Source organism: Lutjanus erythropterus, chromosome 21 (genome assembly GCF_056507025.1).
Source record: "Lutjanus erythropterus isolate fLutEry1 chromosome 21, fLutEry1.hap2, whole genome shotgun sequence".
Classification (NCBI taxonomy): domain Eukaryota; kingdom Metazoa; phylum Chordata; class Actinopteri; order Lutjaniformes; family Lutjanidae; genus Lutjanus; species Lutjanus erythropterus.
The window spans coordinates 27,478,628-27,497,676 of NC_139337.1; the positions used below are offsets into that span (position 1 = coordinate 27,478,628).

At 40.9% G+C, this 19,049-nt stretch overlaps 1 protein-coding gene across 2 annotated transcripts in view; it reads right to left on the reverse strand.

The window, feature by feature from the left end:
- Nucleotides 1-3,320: 3,320 nt before the first annotated feature.
- The window catches only part of LOC146307788 (enhancer of polycomb homolog 1-like), a 41,878-nt gene continuing 26,149 nt past the window's right edge, over nucleotides 3,321-19,049 (reverse strand). For both annotated transcript variants that reach the window (XM_084746735.1, XM_084746734.1), the window contains 6 exons: nucleotides 18,833-18,981; nucleotides 15,631-16,052; nucleotides 9,661-9,782; nucleotides 9,047-9,188; nucleotides 6,984-7,395; nucleotides 3,321-5,005 (listed from right to left, as the gene is read on the reverse strand). In XM_084746735.1, the coding sequence (XP_084602861.1) occupies nucleotides 4,933-5,005; nucleotides 6,984-7,395; nucleotides 9,047-9,188; nucleotides 9,661-9,782; nucleotides 15,631-16,052; nucleotides 18,833-18,981 (1,320 nt within the window). In that variant the 3' untranslated portion in view covers nucleotides 3,321-4,932. The remainder of the gene's footprint in view (nucleotides 5,006-6,983; nucleotides 7,396-9,046; nucleotides 9,189-9,660; nucleotides 9,783-15,630; nucleotides 16,053-18,832; nucleotides 18,982-19,049) is intronic.

A 19,049-nucleotide genomic window follows, 5' to 3' on the forward strand; every position in this document is an offset into this window, starting at 1 on the left:
AGCTAGTTAGCAAATCATGTAATATTTTGTTAAAATTTTAGCTAACTAGCAAACAATGTAAAGCTTTGTAAAGGAATACAGGGCAGCCGAAGGTTAAGAGTCCCCCCCCCCCCGGACTTACTAGCTCTGGCAGCACCTAAATTTATTTTTTATTAATTTATTTATTTTAATTTGGGTAGGCAAGCATTCCATATTGATTCAACCCTATATTATTTTGGTCTACATCAATAAACTTGTATTTACTAAACAGAGATGAGTTTTTAATGGTGTAACAGAGCTCTGCTTAATTTTAAATCTGATCTGGATTTACTCATTTTAAACGTAGTTTTGCATAACTCTGAATAGGACTGAGCATTTTTAGTGGACATACATTGATGGTGCACAATTACCCGTAAAGATGACATCGCAGCCTGTTGCTGCTGATAGCTGCAGCGGTTTCCCCATTGGTCATTTAGAAACACAAAAACATATGAAAATAGGTTTGAGGTTGAAAAATACCAAAGTTCCCCTTCAACTGTGCATGTCATTTCCTGTTCTTGATTACTTGGAAAGTGGAGTCACCTTTCACAGAAGCAGGCTGTCAGTCACCACCACCAGAACCGCAGCCTGCAGCCTCACACCTGCTGTCTGAGACCGCAGTGTGTGAGCAGTGTTAACAGGCCTGGCCCTCTGCCCGCCCAATCACTCCCCACACCAAGACATCTGATCCAGTGGTGGCCAACAGCTGCATCGTGTTTTTGGCACTGCCACGCCTGTAGATGCAGAGGAATCTGTTAGCAAAGAAAAACTCCTTTAGGGCAAACACGCATGTTGGAATAAACTTTCCTGGTGAAAACGTGGCCTGAGAAGACGAATTACTCATCAATGAAAAAAACAAAACTTGGTTGCCTTCTGGTCTGCAAGGGTGGACATTAACCCTCACACATGCTCAGTTCCTGTTACAGACTAAATTACAGCTGAGAGAAAGAGATAGAAGCTGCAGACTGTTTGCACGCACATAAGTCATTTTGGGGGAAAAAACGTGTATTGAATTTAATGGGAAAATTCCAAGATATGAGCTACACTTGCAGCTATCTTCCCTAGACGACATCAGTGATTTATTTCAGCCACAAAGCTACTGTTAACACCCAGAAAAGTTGATGAGAAAAACAACTTTATTTCATGTCTGCACCAAAAAATCGCTCACTGTAGTAATGAGAAAGCATGCGGTGGGGTTAACGCCCACCCTGCAGATTGTGAGGTGGGCCAGTTGTCTCAGTGCTGACTGATTTCTCCTCTGCAGCATAAATAATCTGTGGCTGAATAATGCTGGCAGCGTTCCAGAACAGCTAAATTGAAAAACTTGGGAGTAATTCGGCCTCTGATGGGAAAGTGATATCAACACAGCTGAGTTTCTACAGGGAATTTGTGTCTGTGATGTGTTGCTCCTCCTGAAAAAAGTGGTGTAGAACAAACTGTAAAGTGTGTCAGTCCACCTTGCGGGACCACTGTTCCTGTGCTTGGACTCAGGTCTAGTTAAAAACTCTTCACTAGCTGGTTTACATGTATTACAGGATATGTTTTATAACTTTTTCAGTGATTGATGTCTGCCTCTGATTTCCGCTTCCACCCCAAGATAATAGAGGTCAACATAAGCTTTTGTGTTGTACTCACAGCACTGAAGAATGGCATTTAATGTGTGGTTAACAGTTCTCGCAGTGACTGGGTGTTTTTTGACTGGGTGAAGTGACTACCTGGAATCTGCCTGGTAACCTCACAGTGACTATGAGACTCCAGGAAATAACCAGGCCTGACCAAGAATTACTCCCCCTCCTAAGAGGTCATTCCTATATCGTATGTTCATATGTTCCCCAGCTCTATTTATCACATAGTGGGCTGGCTGTTAGCATTCAACATAGAATCCTAGGAACTAGGAAATTAGGACCTTGGGAATGTAGGACCTTGAGAACTTAGGGCTCTGGGAAACCAAGAAATTGGGAACTTGCCTTTCTGGAAAGTTAGGACCTTGGGAACCTGTGACCCTGGGAATATAGAACCCTGGGGACATAGGACCTTGAGAACTTAGGGCCCTGTGAAAATAGGAACTTAGGACTCTGGGAAACAAAGGACCTTGGGAATTTAGGATCCTGGAAAGTAAGGACCTTGGGAACATAGGACCCTGGGAACATAGGAACTTAGGACCCTGAGAAAATAGGACCCTGCAGGTAACACTGGACCTTGGGAACATAAGACTCTAGGCACATAGGACCCTGGGAACATAGAACCTTGGGAATTAAGCATTCTGGGAAGACAGGACAATTGGAACTCAGAACCAGGGAATATAAGGCCTTACAAACTTAGGACCCTGGAAACATAGTAGGACCCTTGGAACATAGGACCTTGGGAAAATAGGACCCAGGGAACATTATACCTTGGAAACATGGGACTCTCATAACCATGGGCATTTAGGACTTTGGGAACATAGGACCAGAACCAGATGCATACAGTTTGTGCTGCTGTAATCTGATTTTGTTGGGTGGCATTAAAAACATGCAGCAACTGACATCTTCTGTCGGTTTAGAATCTGTGTCGCTGATAAAGAGCATCTTCGGGGCAAGTATCAGGTAAAAACTGATGATTTTACAGCTGATTTAATCTCAAACTCTAAACATAACCTATTCCTGAACCAGACTTCAGCATTGGTTAACATGCTGATCTTGCCAAGCTTGAAGAGAGACATCTTCGTGACAGTGAAAACTCAACAAACCTCCCTAACCCATTCATCTTCTTCCTAGTCAGTTCATAAAATGGATATCTGTCATGATAAATTGTGCAAGTAGAGAACTGTGGAGAAGAGCGAAATCTCAGACGAATACTGCATCTCAAAACTACCAAACTGACATTTCTGCACAGAAGAATTTCTGTGAACTGACTCACAAAATGAAGACTTGTGGGACTTGCTCTAACAGAGAAAAACCTCCAAGAACAACTTCCAATTGACTTATGAAGACTCAAACTCCAGAGCTCAAACTCATGAGCCGTGTTCTAACAGACTCGAGACTTGTCCCAAAAGACTCAAAAACAGCTATTATTGAAAAGACGTCACAAGTTTTCTCATGAACTTTTCTCCTGAAATTTAATAGATATCACTGGTATATGTTCCAGTAAGTCTCTCAAGATTAGCCTTTTTTGTGGGTCTATGCTAATGAACCAGTTGATAGATAAAACCAAACTGCAATCTGAACTTTGTCACTTTACAGTTGCTCTATTTCCAGATCCTTGTGAGCACACACACAAACACACACATGCACAGAGTATATAAAAGACACGAGTCCAAACAGTTCACATTTAATGCCCTGGGCTTTATTGTCTTATTTTAGTGAGAGTTCTGTCACATTTTTTTTAGTCTTTTCAGCCTCCAGGTGGGACAAGTAAACCTCAAGGATATATCCTGCCATTGGACTGGGCATTCAGATTCTGACAAAGACGAGAAGCACTACTAAGTAATGCTGCCTTTGTGCCTAACTCTTCACAGAAGAGAGTACATAAAATTCCCCAAAGGAAGGCACCCAATACTTGTGGTTTTTGGCCTTGCAGCCGTCTGGAGATTCTTTTTTCAAAGAAAAAACGAAAATAAAGAAAAAAAAGGGGAAGCGAGGGGAGAAAACTGCCGTTTTCCCATAAACCCCTCCGTTCCCCCCTCATTTAGCATTTTTTGTTATTAAAAACTGGAATGATGAAACACGTACAGCGATTACTGCCCATTCACCTCCCTTATCACCTATGCATGAACAAGTAACAAATGAACAAAAGAATGAAGTCTTTCAATAAACGAAAAGCTTACAATCAAGTTTACCACAAGAAAAGAAAATACAAAAATAACTGAATTTTTGTTTTACAAAAATGTTTGTGGGATAAAACAAATAGAAAAGGGGACTCTGCTTGCATGAAAATGAAGAACCCCTTTCAAAAAAAACAAACGAAATACAAAAGCAGCATTGATATTTATCAAAACCATGAATGAAAACAAAAATATCACAAAAAAAAAAAAAAAAATAGTGCTTTAATCAGAAGCAGCGGCTTCTGGGAAGAGACTTCATCCCTGTTTTGTTACTTGTGTTTTGGGACAATGTTTAATGGAAGCTCCCAGGAAGAGAGGAGCACCTCTCTTCAAGTGAACCACAGTCACCCGCCAACACACCGTCTCCTCTTCATCCTCCTCCTCCTCCTCCTCCTGGCTCTCCTGGCCTGTATGTATGTCACCATTGATTTTCACATGATCCACAGAGAGAAGCACAGGGACCCAAAATAAACGTGGGGGTGGGTGGGGTGGGGAGGGAGGGAGGGGGGACCTGCTGTGTGTTCACAATATACAAAAATACCCAGGAGTCCGTAGCTACCTAACATTTACTACAGCACAGGAACCAACGAAGGTACAGTGTACAAATAAAAAAACAAAACAAACCAAAAACAAAACAAAAAAACTGTAAACACAGCACAATAAATAGATAAAAACAGCAGGCTCCGCACCATGCACATGATGTGATAAAACTCTTGTCTATACAACTCCCACATCTCTCACACTCGCCACAAGTTACTTGGCTTACTTTTTTTTCCTTTAAGTTTGACTCCCAAGTGCAAAACATCACAAATGGACAGTTCTGTATTCAAGTAATATATACAAGGGGGATATTACAAATATGTAGTTACTGTACAGATACTAATTTTGCCATATTCATAATTTACAGATGTCAATCTTGTACTTTTTAACAGTAACAAAAAAACAAAACAAAACAAAAAAGGATTTAAAAAGTATGAGAGATGAGAATTGCAAGCGAGCGGCCACGGCCACTCGTCATTCTGTCAGTCTGTGTCAGAGTCCTGCTGTCCCTTTTGCATTCCCGATGCTACGATGCACAGCACCTAAAGAGTGGACTCCTCGCTGCACCGCTACTACGTCACCTCCATGGCCACTGTGTTGTCTGCTATACTGTTCAGTGCTGGCTTGTCTTCGTCGTGATTATCCCTGCGGGAAAAAAGACAGAACGAGGAAAGATTCAGTCTGATGCTCTTTATATCCCAAGTTATTTTTAGGGCTGTACCAAAGAGTTTGAAGCTTCATTCATAACCTTGAGATTCAAATTCTGTGCAGCTCTATTCATGAGTTCTGTTTAAACCCAGCATTTCTGCACTGGGACAGATAAAGACAAGGCTGCACTAATATTAATAGTATACAACCGCAATTCCAAAAAAGTTGTGATGCTGTGTAAAACAAACAAGCATTTGCAAATCCTTTTCAACTTTTTTCAATTGAATTATTTTCAGTTTCATGGAAATCATGGATGTTGTGTCCTCTGAGCTGCAGAAGAAAAGGATCATCCAGATTGTTACCAGCCTTAACTTCAAAAGCCAGTATCTGTGATGGTATGAGGTTGTGTTAATGCCCATGACAGGGGTAAGATACAGGTTTTGGGGCAACATATGCTGCCATCCATACGTCTTTTTCAGAGATGCCCCCGCTTATTTCAGGGAGACAATACCAGGACATCTCCTGCATGTTTTAGTGTGTCAAAATTCAGGTCAAAATTTAATGAGACGAGGTTAAAACTGGACTGTGTACTGTATGAAACGTAGTATGAAGGACTCTTAATTTGAAGCGATGTAAAGCTTATGTTTATGCTCAACCCAGTGTCCTCAGCCCCACGTGATATCATCACGTCTCTTGTGTAGAACCGTATCTTTCCAGGATGTACTGCTCACGCTTATTCATTTTGAAAGAGCAATGACCAGTGGAGAAACTAACACTCTACTGACCGATGGTCGATTTCTCACTCAAGAAGTCACAGACCTTCTCATTTACAGTGCCAGCCCCCAGCTTTGCTGTGGTCCAGGTAAGATGGATGTAATTATTTCCAAAATTCACAACATGTACTTATCTGACAAAATTTCTGCTTCAATTCATAATTGTTGCAGTTTAGCCTTTCAAAAAACATTTACACTGTAGTCTGTGCACTGTTTACTCTCCTGCTTGCTGCACACAAAGTGAAGTATGCACCTGTATTAACTGGGAGAGTTAATTTAATTTTTTTAGGGTGATGATTTCATATAATATGATGGCAGACATTCAAAGCTTCATTTGAATAGGAAGAAAAAAGAAAAAAAAGAAAAAATCCAAAAAGAAACCACAGACATTTGGTACAACCCTTGTTATTTTGTCAAAACTGTATCGTTAACTGTCCTAGATCTGAGCCAACATATCTCTTCTGTGTGTGTGAATACTGAAGAGCTCCAACGTCACATTATTTCAGCTCTTCTTTCAGGCAGATTTGTGTGGATCCTCAGCTGCATTATCTCTGCCAGACACTGCGTTGGCAACATTTCGATTATATTTGCCGGCTCCAACTGAATACTTAAACCAGGGATTGTGTATTAGTGCAAAAGCTTTACTGTTGCTTATCCAGAAACAAATATTACATAAAATGTAATCTTCTGCTGCTACAACAAGAGTGACAAACTTACAATAAAGTTCTCTTCTTCTGGGGAAGCATATTTATATGTATGTATTCTTGTTTTTTTTTTTCTTTATTAATGTCTGCTTTGTGTTGTGTCTGGAACATGGAGGCGTCGTCTGAGTCAATGCCATAAGGAATCAAACTATCGTCTGATCGCCCACACCTGTGTGGAGGCTTCAAGTCTGTGCAGCTTCAGTTCCAGTCGTAAATTAATTAAAGCCTCTGGATAAACGTCTGCTTGTGCAGCATTAGTATGAAATCAATCAAAACAAATATCTTGTGTTTTGTCGAGATTTTAAAGAGATGATACTGCCAAAGAATTTTTTGTTGATTTTCTTGCCCGAAGTTTAGCGGCGAGATCCAGACCACTTGCGTGTCTGTACACTAATTGAATTGATTTTTATGCTACTGACTGCTGCATTGCTCAAAATGTGAAACTATTCCTTTAAAGGTCTGTAATATGAGTTCTGTAGCGGTGCAACAGTGCCTCACCTTGAGCCCAGGTCCATGGATGATGCTCCGGAGACTTTGGGCATCTGCAGGTTGGTGGTGGCCGACAGCTTTAAGGCAGAGGGTGGCACATTGCCGAGGGTCCGGGGAATGTGGCGTCCGGCCAGGCTGGCGGCCGACGGCACGCTCAGACAGATGTTGTTCCCGATGAGGACCTGAGTGGTGGCGGGGGTGGCATTGGCGGCGCTGCATCCCAAGATCCCCAGCGCTGCTGCTGCATGGGCGCCGGGGGTGGTGGCAAGGGAGGTGGGGACGGCGTTGGCGGGCGCAGGGGTGGCCGAGTTGGAGGAGGGCTGGAGGAAAGTCGGGGCCACGGAGGTGGTAGTGTGTGTCGACTGGTTGGTCTGGTGAAGGGCTGCGGTGGTGCTGGAGAGGTGCAAGCCTTTGAAAACACCTGGTGAGCAGAGGAGAGCTCTCGTAAATGCAAATGAAAACATCAAAAGAATCAAGAACACAACAAGAATTTACATTTTTTTTTTCTAATTCCTATAACATTTTTCTTTGTCTATATTTCAGGATTCAGCCAGATTCAATGACAAGCCATCAGTTTATGAGGTGCTCCTGCACAATCTAATGCAATCTAATACAACAGCCATGCAATAAATCCTCTTTGTGAAGCTTATTATGTTCAGCTCTTGTTGACAATGATACTGAGGTGTTGATGCAACACTGAGGTAATTTTTAAGACTGTTGGTAATGATGTTGTTGTAATAACTTGTATTCAAAAGTGGTTTTCATTTTCTATCCACCCCCATTTCCATACACAAGGGAAAGGGGTGATGACTGTTGACAGTGGATGTGTTGTTATGCGTTTTTATGTGTTCCAAATATTAGTATTTTCAAATATTCAGACCTTAACACACACTCCCCCTTTCCATCGCTTCCTCTTGTATAGCTTTAAGGTCGTTTTAATTGGTTGTTCCCCACTTATTTTGGCTTGTGGCCTATTAGAATGAAGCTGTGACTACTAGTGACCCCTCAACACAAGATAAGGCCTTACTGTCGACATGAACTGTGAGCAGTTAGACCTAAGAGTGATTCTGCCCTTCAACTGTTTCATTTGAAGGATTTTCAGAGGCCTCAAGTACGACTGTACAATTTTAAATAATATTTTTGCACTTTCATTACTTGCATATCATTTACATAAATCAACAGGAAATTGCTTTTACTTTCATGTTTTGCCTGCGTAACGGCAAAATCAATCAAAATAAGGTTCACTATAATATTAACGACAATGAATGAATGTGGACCAAAACTTTGCAGTTTTTACCCAAAATTAAGAAACAGAGCACTGCTCCGACTTTCACTCTGTGCTACATTCACACCATAATGCAGAGTCGAAGGAGGAGGAGGACGGTAATGTTACCAGCGTTACTCTTCCTGACCTTTTGTGCATTAATCGTACTGCAGTTTGTTTGTTTTTCATGTGGTTTGGTTAGTTGTGTTGCTTGGTTGCAGTGCAGACTCAAGTTTGATGCATTCTTTGCATAGGATTTGTTCTTGCTTATTGTCACTTGCCCTAAATCCAAAATACTTCCAAACAGTGGATGACGATCCAGTTTGAGGGGCTAGCTTTTCACCGCCTGCTCAGAATATTTGATTTTTGTTTTGTCTGTCTGCTCTCTGTTGTGTATTACTCTTAAAAAGTTCATGGTGGTTGGCTGATTTTTAGAAAGAGCTTGATTTGATATGCAGCAGAGTTTTCTATGAACGGAGAACACATTTTAAACACCAGTACCACCATCGATCACTTTCATTTCATTGCTGCAAGCTAAAATCACGATCAAGATTAATATTTGATTAATCGTGCAGACCTATCCTCAAGAGGCACAAGTTCATGTTAAAGAAATGTTTTCCCTTCTTATTCCATTAATCATCTGATGACCTCTTCAGGGAGCAGCCCCCCAAGTACAAAACTTTGCAGAGAACAAGTAGATCTTCATTACTGCTCCACTGAGAACCGAGACACACATGACAAACAATTTGCCCCTAATTGCTTTGTTTAATTGGTAAAACAAGTCAAAAATAAAATAAGTGTCACTCACCTGCACCTGCCAGGACACCGTTGACTCCACTTGCCAGCACCAGCTCCTCTTTGGACTTGAAGGCCAGCAGCTGGTCCGTGGTGACGAGGGCCGAGGCAGCAAACTGGGCGCTGGCCTGGTCCAACGTCTTGGACACGAGTGTCTAGATGGGAAACAGGGAAAAAACATGTTGGTCCGTGCCAGAGACTCGACCGCTCGGCTAAAATGTATGAAACTGCTGAAAGTACTGAGCTCAGCACTTCTGCTGCCAAACAGGAACTCAGCCAGTGGCATTAATGCTGCTCGTGGGAATGAGGATGTGTCCCATTTCCTAGGGACGGGTGAACTGACCTTCAACTGTAAATCATTTCCATATTTAAAGAACTCTGGTACATTTGATTTAATCAAGCTCTAATTTAACTTGATTTGGTAAAAGCACATGGAAGAAGTGTGCTCACAATTACCATCTATATAAAAAGGACACGGACAGCAACAACAGCCCAGGTGGGAAAGTGACATTAGACAAAGTAGACCCTAATTTGATTCTGAACAGGAAAGAATGATGTAAACCCTTCATTTTTGTGGTCTTCCCTGGTGTAGCAAAGGCTCTGCGCTGTGTGTCTGTCCTTACTGACCTGTGTGTTGGTGGTTGTTGTAGGGTTGTTGGCTTGTTGCTGCTGTTGGCTCTGCTCAAGCTGCTGTTTCTGCATGAGGGCCAGCTGCTCCTGGTGCTGCTGGTACTGCTCTGCCGTGAACACTGTGGACAGGAAGGATAAGATGCACCGGTCAAAACCAGAATTGTTGAGTGTGTGGTTCGGTTGGTTTACTTGGCTTCACAAGAGCAACAGTGTCATTTCTATACACGAGCTACCAGCAGCTACTGTTTTGTGCAGACAGTCGTCATCTTAACATGTTTTTCACAGCTTTTAAACTGAATTGACAACGATTTTATCAATTTTGGTCAGGGAAAAGCATCTCGAATAATAAAAATCATCAACAACAGTAAATAAATAACAGCTGGCAGCTTTTTAAGACATGACAACCAATCCCGTCTATTCAATCAGAAAAACTGAAATTAAACTTCAGGCCAAACTAGCCCTATTAAAACAACCAATCATGCAAATAGCTTTCCTATATGCTGCCAGGATGCTTGTCAAAATACATGAAATAGCAGACACTGGCATAAACTGTTTTTCTGTGTGTTTATACAAAAGCAATGTCTCAGTGGGCTTTCAGACAGCAGCAGCTCCATGGCACAACAACACAAGGGTCTAGTTGATGTGGGCGTGTTGCTGCAGGGTTCAAGGTAAAGAAAAAAGAGAAAGGTAGGAAGTCCAGTTTGAATGCTTATCAAACACAAAGTCACAAACACACACAGGGGTTTATACTCCTGAGGCCTGGTTCTACAGTTCTCACTCACATATGCACAATGGTACAATGCCACAAGGTATTCTACCTGTGGTGGGAGCTTGCACGCAATGGAGTGGTCAAAACAGTGTGTTGCCAGACAACGCTGCATTGTGCCACATTAAGTCAAGCCAGAGCCAAACAACCAACACTATAGCAGCATATATTTCAAAGGAAGACAATGTTTATAATACAAAACGTTTTGTACAATATAAATGGACACAACCTCAATAACTTTTGCTGACTTCAATATTGCCTGTTGTGGTCACATGCTCGCTCATGCTCTACATAAGACTGTCACCAACATTTCGGCCAACATGATACATGAATAAACAGCAAGGGTCTTCCAATGTCTGAACATTCTTACAAATTACATTTACTGCTCTTTGAAAGGGTGTACTTCCATTTTTATTCTGTCAATCATATCAGTATCATTTAAACCCCCAACCACTAGATAGCGTCACCATTACCGGTTTTCCCTGTTCTATATCAATTTATCAGCTTGCTTACAGTATTGCAATGGCAAAGTACCCGACTTTAACAAGCCACCACTGCCACAGTGGCCTTTCCCTATAGCATGAGCATGAATGAACGTGAGCCGTCATATGAAGTTTAGTACAATTTGCTACTTTCACACTTTATATGTAACGTTAGCAGAACAGAACCTGCACTGGTCAGCTCCTCCAACAGTCGTGTCAAACTTCAACTTTACTTCATGGTCTGAGACCAAACACTGGTCTGAGATGGTCTGAGACCAAACACTCTACAGAGATTCACTGAGAGTACAGAGGACCATGATGTGCCATAGTGGATCAAAAATATGAACAGAAAGGAATTTTGTTCCTGAAAATCCTGAATAGCTGATGAAAAATGTGAATTCATACATCATTTTTAATCTAATACAGTACTCTATCACTTAAATGTGGTGCAGATGGTCCATTTTTTCTCTTCTCCATTATCCATCTCTGGCTGTTGTCTTAATACTATGTAAAATTTGAATAATGTTAACATCGCCACCCTAAAAGGTACCTTTATCAGTTACTGAGGGCCACTGTTTATTGCTGTCAGACCAAATATCTGGACACGGTGTCTAGACCCCAGACCCCCGACTCCAGACCCACGAGATCTCACGAGAGTTAATATTTTAACTGAACCCATGAAAAATCTAGCAAGAATCTTGCAAACTTTGGTTTCTCTCTAGACACAACCAGCAGACATTGACAGTGACAGACAAGACCGGCTACCGTAGTAATGGCAGGGACAACATGATGCCGGAACACACAGGGTGGTCACCGGATTCATCTACACTGAAACGTAACCCCTGTATTGCGATATATATCATATTGTTAGATTTTGCCAATACACAGCCCTATAAACAACATGTTAGCAGTGCTAGCAGTAGCAGCTTGCTCTCCTTGCAGGTCAACGTCCACATGCTTGTGCTGAATGTGGTTATGCATTGCTCTATTCTTATTCTTATTCTGACATAGTCTACATACAACTGTATTTTAATTTTCTCAATCAAAACACGCTGGACTTATAAAATGTCTGTCCCACTATCCACCTGGCTGGTTTACATCCAGGCATTAGTAACCGCCTGCTGGTGCTGCAGTCCCAGCTGGTGGCAGGTGTCTGTTTAATATCTTAGACGCAATAGTTAACCTGCACTGTACATTAATAACATATTAATAAACAGTTAAGCTGCCTGGTAATTCAAGTGCTGACTAAGTGCTTATTTTACTGAATTTGGACTAAAAATACAGTTCTTGTATGGCTGTGTCTTAAAATAAAAAAGGGGGAATTTATGAAACAAACGTTTTAATTCTCAAAATAACGTATCCTAAAAACAAACAAAAAAAAAAGTGTTGGAACAGATGCTCAGATCTTTCTCAGCAGACATTTTGACTTGTCATAGCAGGCAAAGCACATGTGATGCTAATAACATTAATGTCTCTGTTCTATTCAGGTGTCACAGTAAGCCATTACAGTGTGTCAAACAGCCAGCATGCTCAACACCAGGATGCTGAAACTGAAGCAGCTAAGTGGAATTTAGCTCTTATACCTGCTTTTCCCACTGTGACATGTCAACGTGTCTTTCATCAAAAAAAGCCTGGCAATATGCTGCCATAATCAGAAACTCTCCATATCCAGAACTAATCTCTCTCAAGGCACTTTCAGAAGAGCACTAGTACCATTTTTAAAATGATTTCAACCAACAAAAGCTAGAATCCAGCAGCTCCAACTATGGGTGGAGAAGATGATAAATACTGAATTCCTAAATCAGACTGTACTGAGATTAGGCCTGAGATGAATTGCTCTGTCTAGAAAACAGCCAAAACAAAGCAACGCCCACTCATAACTCCATGCTGTGGGCACACTCCACAACAAATTATTATATATTTCTTTCAACCTCATTTCACTTTAATTACTGAAATAACCCTTGAGGTGGCAACTATTTATGATTTCAGCAAATACAGGCATTGATCACAAAGAGGGACAAAATACAGGCCAACATGAAACAGTTCTCTTCTATTCCTAATACAATTTTCTAAAAAAACTTGACACCTTCAGCCAGTATTTTATAATTAGCTCTTAAGATTTTTATCAAAGTTAAATTAGCACTTTGTCTGGACAATTAAATTGGTGGGGAATTATTTACAAGGCGGTAAAATAGTTTAGAGCAACAAACAGCAGAGAAACTAATTATTAACATATAACAAGATGTGACAATGCCTGAATTAAGTATTTATGCATTCAAATTTAAAGACAGGTTTCTGATTAATCCATATACCTTGTAATGTTCTTGACATTTTATGTTTCCGAGCCAGCCCAGGTTCAAATATTCACCAAGTTTGCCTCTCTACAGCCACCAGCCCAGACTCACTCCGGCACATCTCATGAATCTATTTATACAAGACTATTTCTAATTGACTCCCCCAAGCCATAGGAGCAGGAATTAATGTATTATAATATAGAGAGAGGCTTGAAAGCAGAACGTTCATGTGATTTACCAGCAGCATGGGAACCCAGGCTGGAGCAGAGCAATCTACCTTTGAGGTGCCTCATCAAAATGTGTTACACAAGAGCAGAAACAGCAAGCCACGACTAAACAACACTGAGCTGGCTTTCAAGTCTAACTTTACTTCTCTCGCCATTGAATATTCACATGCACAAAATCAATTAAACAACAGTACCTCGCATAATTTTATGCATGGAATAATTTTTCAATTACACCCTCCCCACGCATGCCACAAAGGAAATTCTCTCATTTTTTTTTGTTTTCTGCACAGAGAGATGAAGAGCTGAAGTCTGACAGAAACGATCCTCTAATGGTCAACACAGGAAGCCTTTCCCACCATGCCATCTGGCTGAGCTCTAAACAATCTATATACTTGACACTTTGAGGCCGTCTTTATTTATTTAGTAAGCCTTTGTTATGGTTGGGAGATGTGTCAATATGTCCCATGGGATGACAGAAATTTGTCGCATCTAAAAGGGATACTGTTATATCAATTATACCTAAATAGTTATACCTTTTAAAAGGCACCCTATGGACTTTTGACTGCTGGTACCACAATAGAATGTTTTTTCAAGTAGGTCCTGGTTTTGTTTGTATCATGCACACAGGCAACGTGATACAATTTCCTGCCACCTATTTAACACTATTCCTTTAATCGACAGTTACTTTTATTTGCAAAGAAGTGTAGCAGTGGTCCAACAAAGGCAGGGAAGAAGACTACAAGCTAGCAAACATGGATGTAAACAATGCAGGACTTCAAGCAACAGTGTCGTCTGAGAAAGGAAATGCATTCATCCTTGGTGTTAGACCTCAAGGATACATTATGCGTTTTCGTAAAAACCCAAATGTAAACATAATTCTTATCTGCATGCAAGCAGGCATGCGCCATAATATCATGAGGTCATCTTATCAGCTAATAAAGGCTCTAAAATGAATCAGTAATGTTCTAGCAATTCTAGCAATGCAAGTTTGTCTGAGATGTGGAGGTTTTATTGATGTGTCCGAAACTGATAGCAAAGTGAGGAGAAACCAAATCACATTCCTTCAACAGTAAAAATTTAATTGCCCATCTGAAGAGCATCCATCCCGATTATTACAACAAATCTGTGACAAAAAGCGTCAGCAGTAATTTTCATATTTTGCCCAGTGAATATGTACATTTTGAAAAGTACTGAATTTTATGTCTGCATCTGCCAGAGGGGCATCATGATGAGAGTGGGCATAATAAGACAGACTTGATGTTGTCTGCAATTACATGGAAAAGATATGTGCATATATAGGTACTGGCAATTAGCCATAAAAAGTCAGAAAATATCTAAAAAATATATAAAGTTATTAGGCTACAGTGCCAGTCAGTGAAGAAGACCATGCCATTGCAGTATTTGATGAACAGAGTTATATCTATCTTCTTTATGTCAAAAATATTCTAATATTCCTATCTGGCTATATTTAAGCATAAAGATACAATGACAGAAGATTTGCTGACAATCACACAACTCTAACCTCTATTTTAGCTGGGACAGCTTTCCTGTAATTGGTCAGGACACTTTTTTAAGTGTGCCTCTGCCAAAATGGATAGCAATAACGATGAGCATAAGACACATGACAAAAACAGTAGCCTTATGTCACAAGATCAGAATGTCATTGTAAAATCAGTAAACTTGTCCATAAGAACAAACTCACTCTAGAACTACCTTAAAGACAAACGAAGCCCACTAATAATAGACTAGACAAATCTAAAACTTTCCCACATTAAATAAATTAGATAAATGACAGGCCAAAAGAAAGAACTTCCGTTCACAGAGATGGATGTTGATATCTGATGGCAGCAGTTGCAAAATGAAGTGAAGGCAAACTCAGGGCAAGCTCAGACTGAATGAAACCACTTCTTTAATTACAGCATGGAGTGCAATAAGGGCGATCAGGCTTTGCTAAATTTACTCCCAGAAATTACTGCCAGCATCACTAACCTTGTAGAATGACAGCTTATCAAAACTGTATTAAATCTGCTCCTTGTGATGCCAAGAAACCTTTGCTTACAATGCCATAAAACAACAAAATTAACTGTTCCACTTTGTTCAGACCAATGAAAATATTTAGCTGTACAATTTGAAGATGTACACTGCCAAAGAGCCAAAGAAAATACTGAGCAGCACGGCAGAGTAAACAACTGACTCACCATTGACAGGCGTGGGGGCTGCGCCGGTGCGGTTCTGGGAGCTGGCTCCTCCAGACAGGGTTCGGGTTACTCCTGACACTGTCCGGCTAAAATCCCTAAATCCTCTGCGAGACAAGTCTCCTCCACCCAAGGGGTGATGGGATAGCGTCCGTGGTCTGAAGTGCCTCCAGCGGCAAGATTTAATGTTCAAAAGAATCTGGCTGAGGTCCATAGATGTTGGCAATGATGGCGACATGGGTGATGAAGAGGAGGGAACATGGGAGGAGCTGGTCGGGTCCGAGGTATTGGTTTCTGAGGTACTGGCGTTGGAGTTGCGGAGCGGAGAACTTGGAAGTGGTGAGGCGAGTGGTTCGGGCTCCGGGTCAGAGTCGAGGCTCTGACAGATGCTGTCTAGATCTGTGTGCGCTCTGTCCAACAAGATCCTGAAACAAAACCAAAAATCATCAGAATAAATCATCAGTGAGCTGCTGAAAACTACAAGTCATCTGAGGTCGGATGAAATGAAGAACATGCTGTAGCCATTATCAGTGCATTACAACATCAACGTCCTTTGGTTATGACAAAAGTGTTGCACAAGTGCAGCTATTCCTTGCATACCACTCATGTAATTACAATGTCCAGTGGGCAGGCAGTACCAAATATAGAGCGGGGTATTGCACAAAAACAGGACAAAAACATGCAGTTCTGCCATGAGTACAGAGCAGAACACTTATGTAATGGAACAATACTCAAAGTTTACAGGCGCACTGGACCTTCATGAAGCTGTAATGCTTGTTAAAAGCCAGAAAAAATAAGGCAACATTGCTTCTCTGACTATTCCAGAGCATGGCCACTAGTGGGGTCAGTCTTTTATAGTTTCACCTGAAGTTGATACCAGAGCAAAAGTCACACTGTTAACTAAATCAAAACTGCACAGTGACATTTTTAGATGTTGTATAATGAAAACTGTGCAGCACTGGCTGGCTGAAATGTCAGGGAATATCCAAAGTCATAAGGATACAATTGCGCACATCTCTTGAACTGCAACAATTAGTCAATCAATAGATAAGTTGTCAACTATCAAATTAATCACTAATTGTTTTGTACAGGGGTGTCTGAACTTTCTCCCTTTGAGGGCCAAAACTGAGACTTCAGTGTGCCACGGGCCAAAAGCAAACACCTACTGTATTGTAAGTTCCCTTAACTGACTGACTTACTGTGCACGGTGTCACTCTGCCTGTGATGCTTAAATTGATTTTTTATTTTTGGCTTGAAACTTCTGGTGAACCAAACTCAACCTTATTCTGAACTTTTGTCCGTGGGCCCTGGTTTTTAGTTTTAATGTTAGGTTAAAGTTCTCTGATTCAATCTTCTCAAATGTGAACATTTTCTTCTGTGACAGCAACATTTTCCACCATTTTCTCGACCAAACAAGTCAATTAATCAAGAAAATGATGACAGATTCATTGATGAAAATAATGGTTAGGTGCAGCGATACATGTCTCCAGGGCTCAACAATAAGCAAAAACAGCACAAAATACTGTTTTCAAACTGCCAAAATGAGAGATTTTCAACTTTTCTGTTTACTATCATTTAACTGAATATCCTAATGTTTTAGACTGACAAAACAAGGTATTTTAAGACGTTACATTGAAGTCTGAAAACTGGGATTGACATTTTCCACTATTTTCTGACACTTTATAGACAATGCAGCCATAGATTACACACAACATTCAAAATTAAAGCTGAACCTTTGTCTTTACCAAATCTCATATAAATCCTAGAGGTGTTTAACTCTGAGCCCATGCAGCAATGAACAAGAAAAGACAACCAACACCACAGTCCCTGCAGGCAGATTGCTAGTCCGTCTAAACAAACATAAGCTCCATGTTCTCTCACACGATCAAGTATTGCTATCATAAGTACACATCATACTGAAGAAGACAGATACACTGGTGCTTCAGTCTCCCTCGGGGCAGGTGATAAGGTTGATTGCAGACAGAAACAGAACATTGCCAATCTCATGTGCGTCTGTGAAACAGATACCGCCTAACCCAGTTGTCTCCTCAACAACACCCAGCACTGTGGAAGCCGCTGGCTAACTCTTCCAGCCTGCGTGCTTTATTCAATCGTCTGTGTAATTACGGAGGAGATATCAGTGTGAGCTGCAGGACATGTTGCTGTTTCAACTCAGCAGAAGCTAAGTTTTCTCATTTGTCTACAGGCCACAGTGGCAGGTGAATCCCAAAATGGGACTGTCATGTTCATCATTATACCAGCCAGCTTGATATTTATAATAGAACGTGGCCGCCAAATCATCGCTGGTAACCTGCCAAAGAGTTGGTATGGTAAACAACCTCAGCAGCTTCAGCCAAGACTTGGCTGAATTTCCTCTGCTCAGTATTGGCATTGGCAGCATTCCTCCACACATTTCATTTCACCACTTTGACTTAATTTTCTTGACTGAATTTGTCAATGTTAGGATATCATGAATATGTTGAATTTAGACAGCACCTGATCATATTACACATCCTTGAATCTTGTGTGAAAAATGCTCAACACCTAGAGCCCAAAGTGACAACTTCAAAATAAGGGTGTCAAAATGTCAATATTAAATTGAAAATCTATTGAAATAAGCTTTCCAACATCATATTGAAAAAGGCACGATCTGTGATCATCACAGTAATTCTCTTCTCCCATGCCTACTTACATCATCCAGTATGTGTCTGTTGAATAAAAACACTTCGAAGAGCTTACCAGCAGAAATCGAAAGTCAAATCCTCCTTGAAATCAAAAGTCAAATCAAATCATAGATTTGGAGAATCTTGACACCTACTACAAGTGGCTTCTTTTGTCCAACCAAGCGTCCAAAATCCAAAGACTTTCTACCATAAACGACTCAAAAACAGCAAATCCTTACATTTAAGATGCAGGAACCAGCAAATGTTTGACAGCTTTGCTTGAAAAATTACTGAAATATTAATCACAATATTTGGGAACTAATTTTCTTTCAATGACTTATTGATTAATCGACTAATCATTGCAGTTCTATTCACATCAAACGTCAAAGGATGAAATATGGTTTAAAAAAAAACAACAACCAATACCAGATTTTGCCAAATTTTCAAAACTTGGAAATTTGTTCAAATAACATGTTGCTTTGTGCACCTGCAGTAAAATCCAAGCATCCCTGACCAAACCAAAAAAGCCAGACTGAACTCACCTGCCCCCTCTGCCCACACGGCGCCGTGCCAAACCTATGCAGCGCCGTGGCATGTTCAGCGAGGTCAGACAGTAGCGGAAGCGTGGGTCGCCGAGCCCGCCCTCTGATGGGCTTACCCAGGGCCAGTTGCCACTCTGGTCTGGACGAGACTGAATAGGAGAAAAGAGGAAGATGATGTCGCATATTAAAATTGAGAGTAGAGGAATAAATTGGAAAA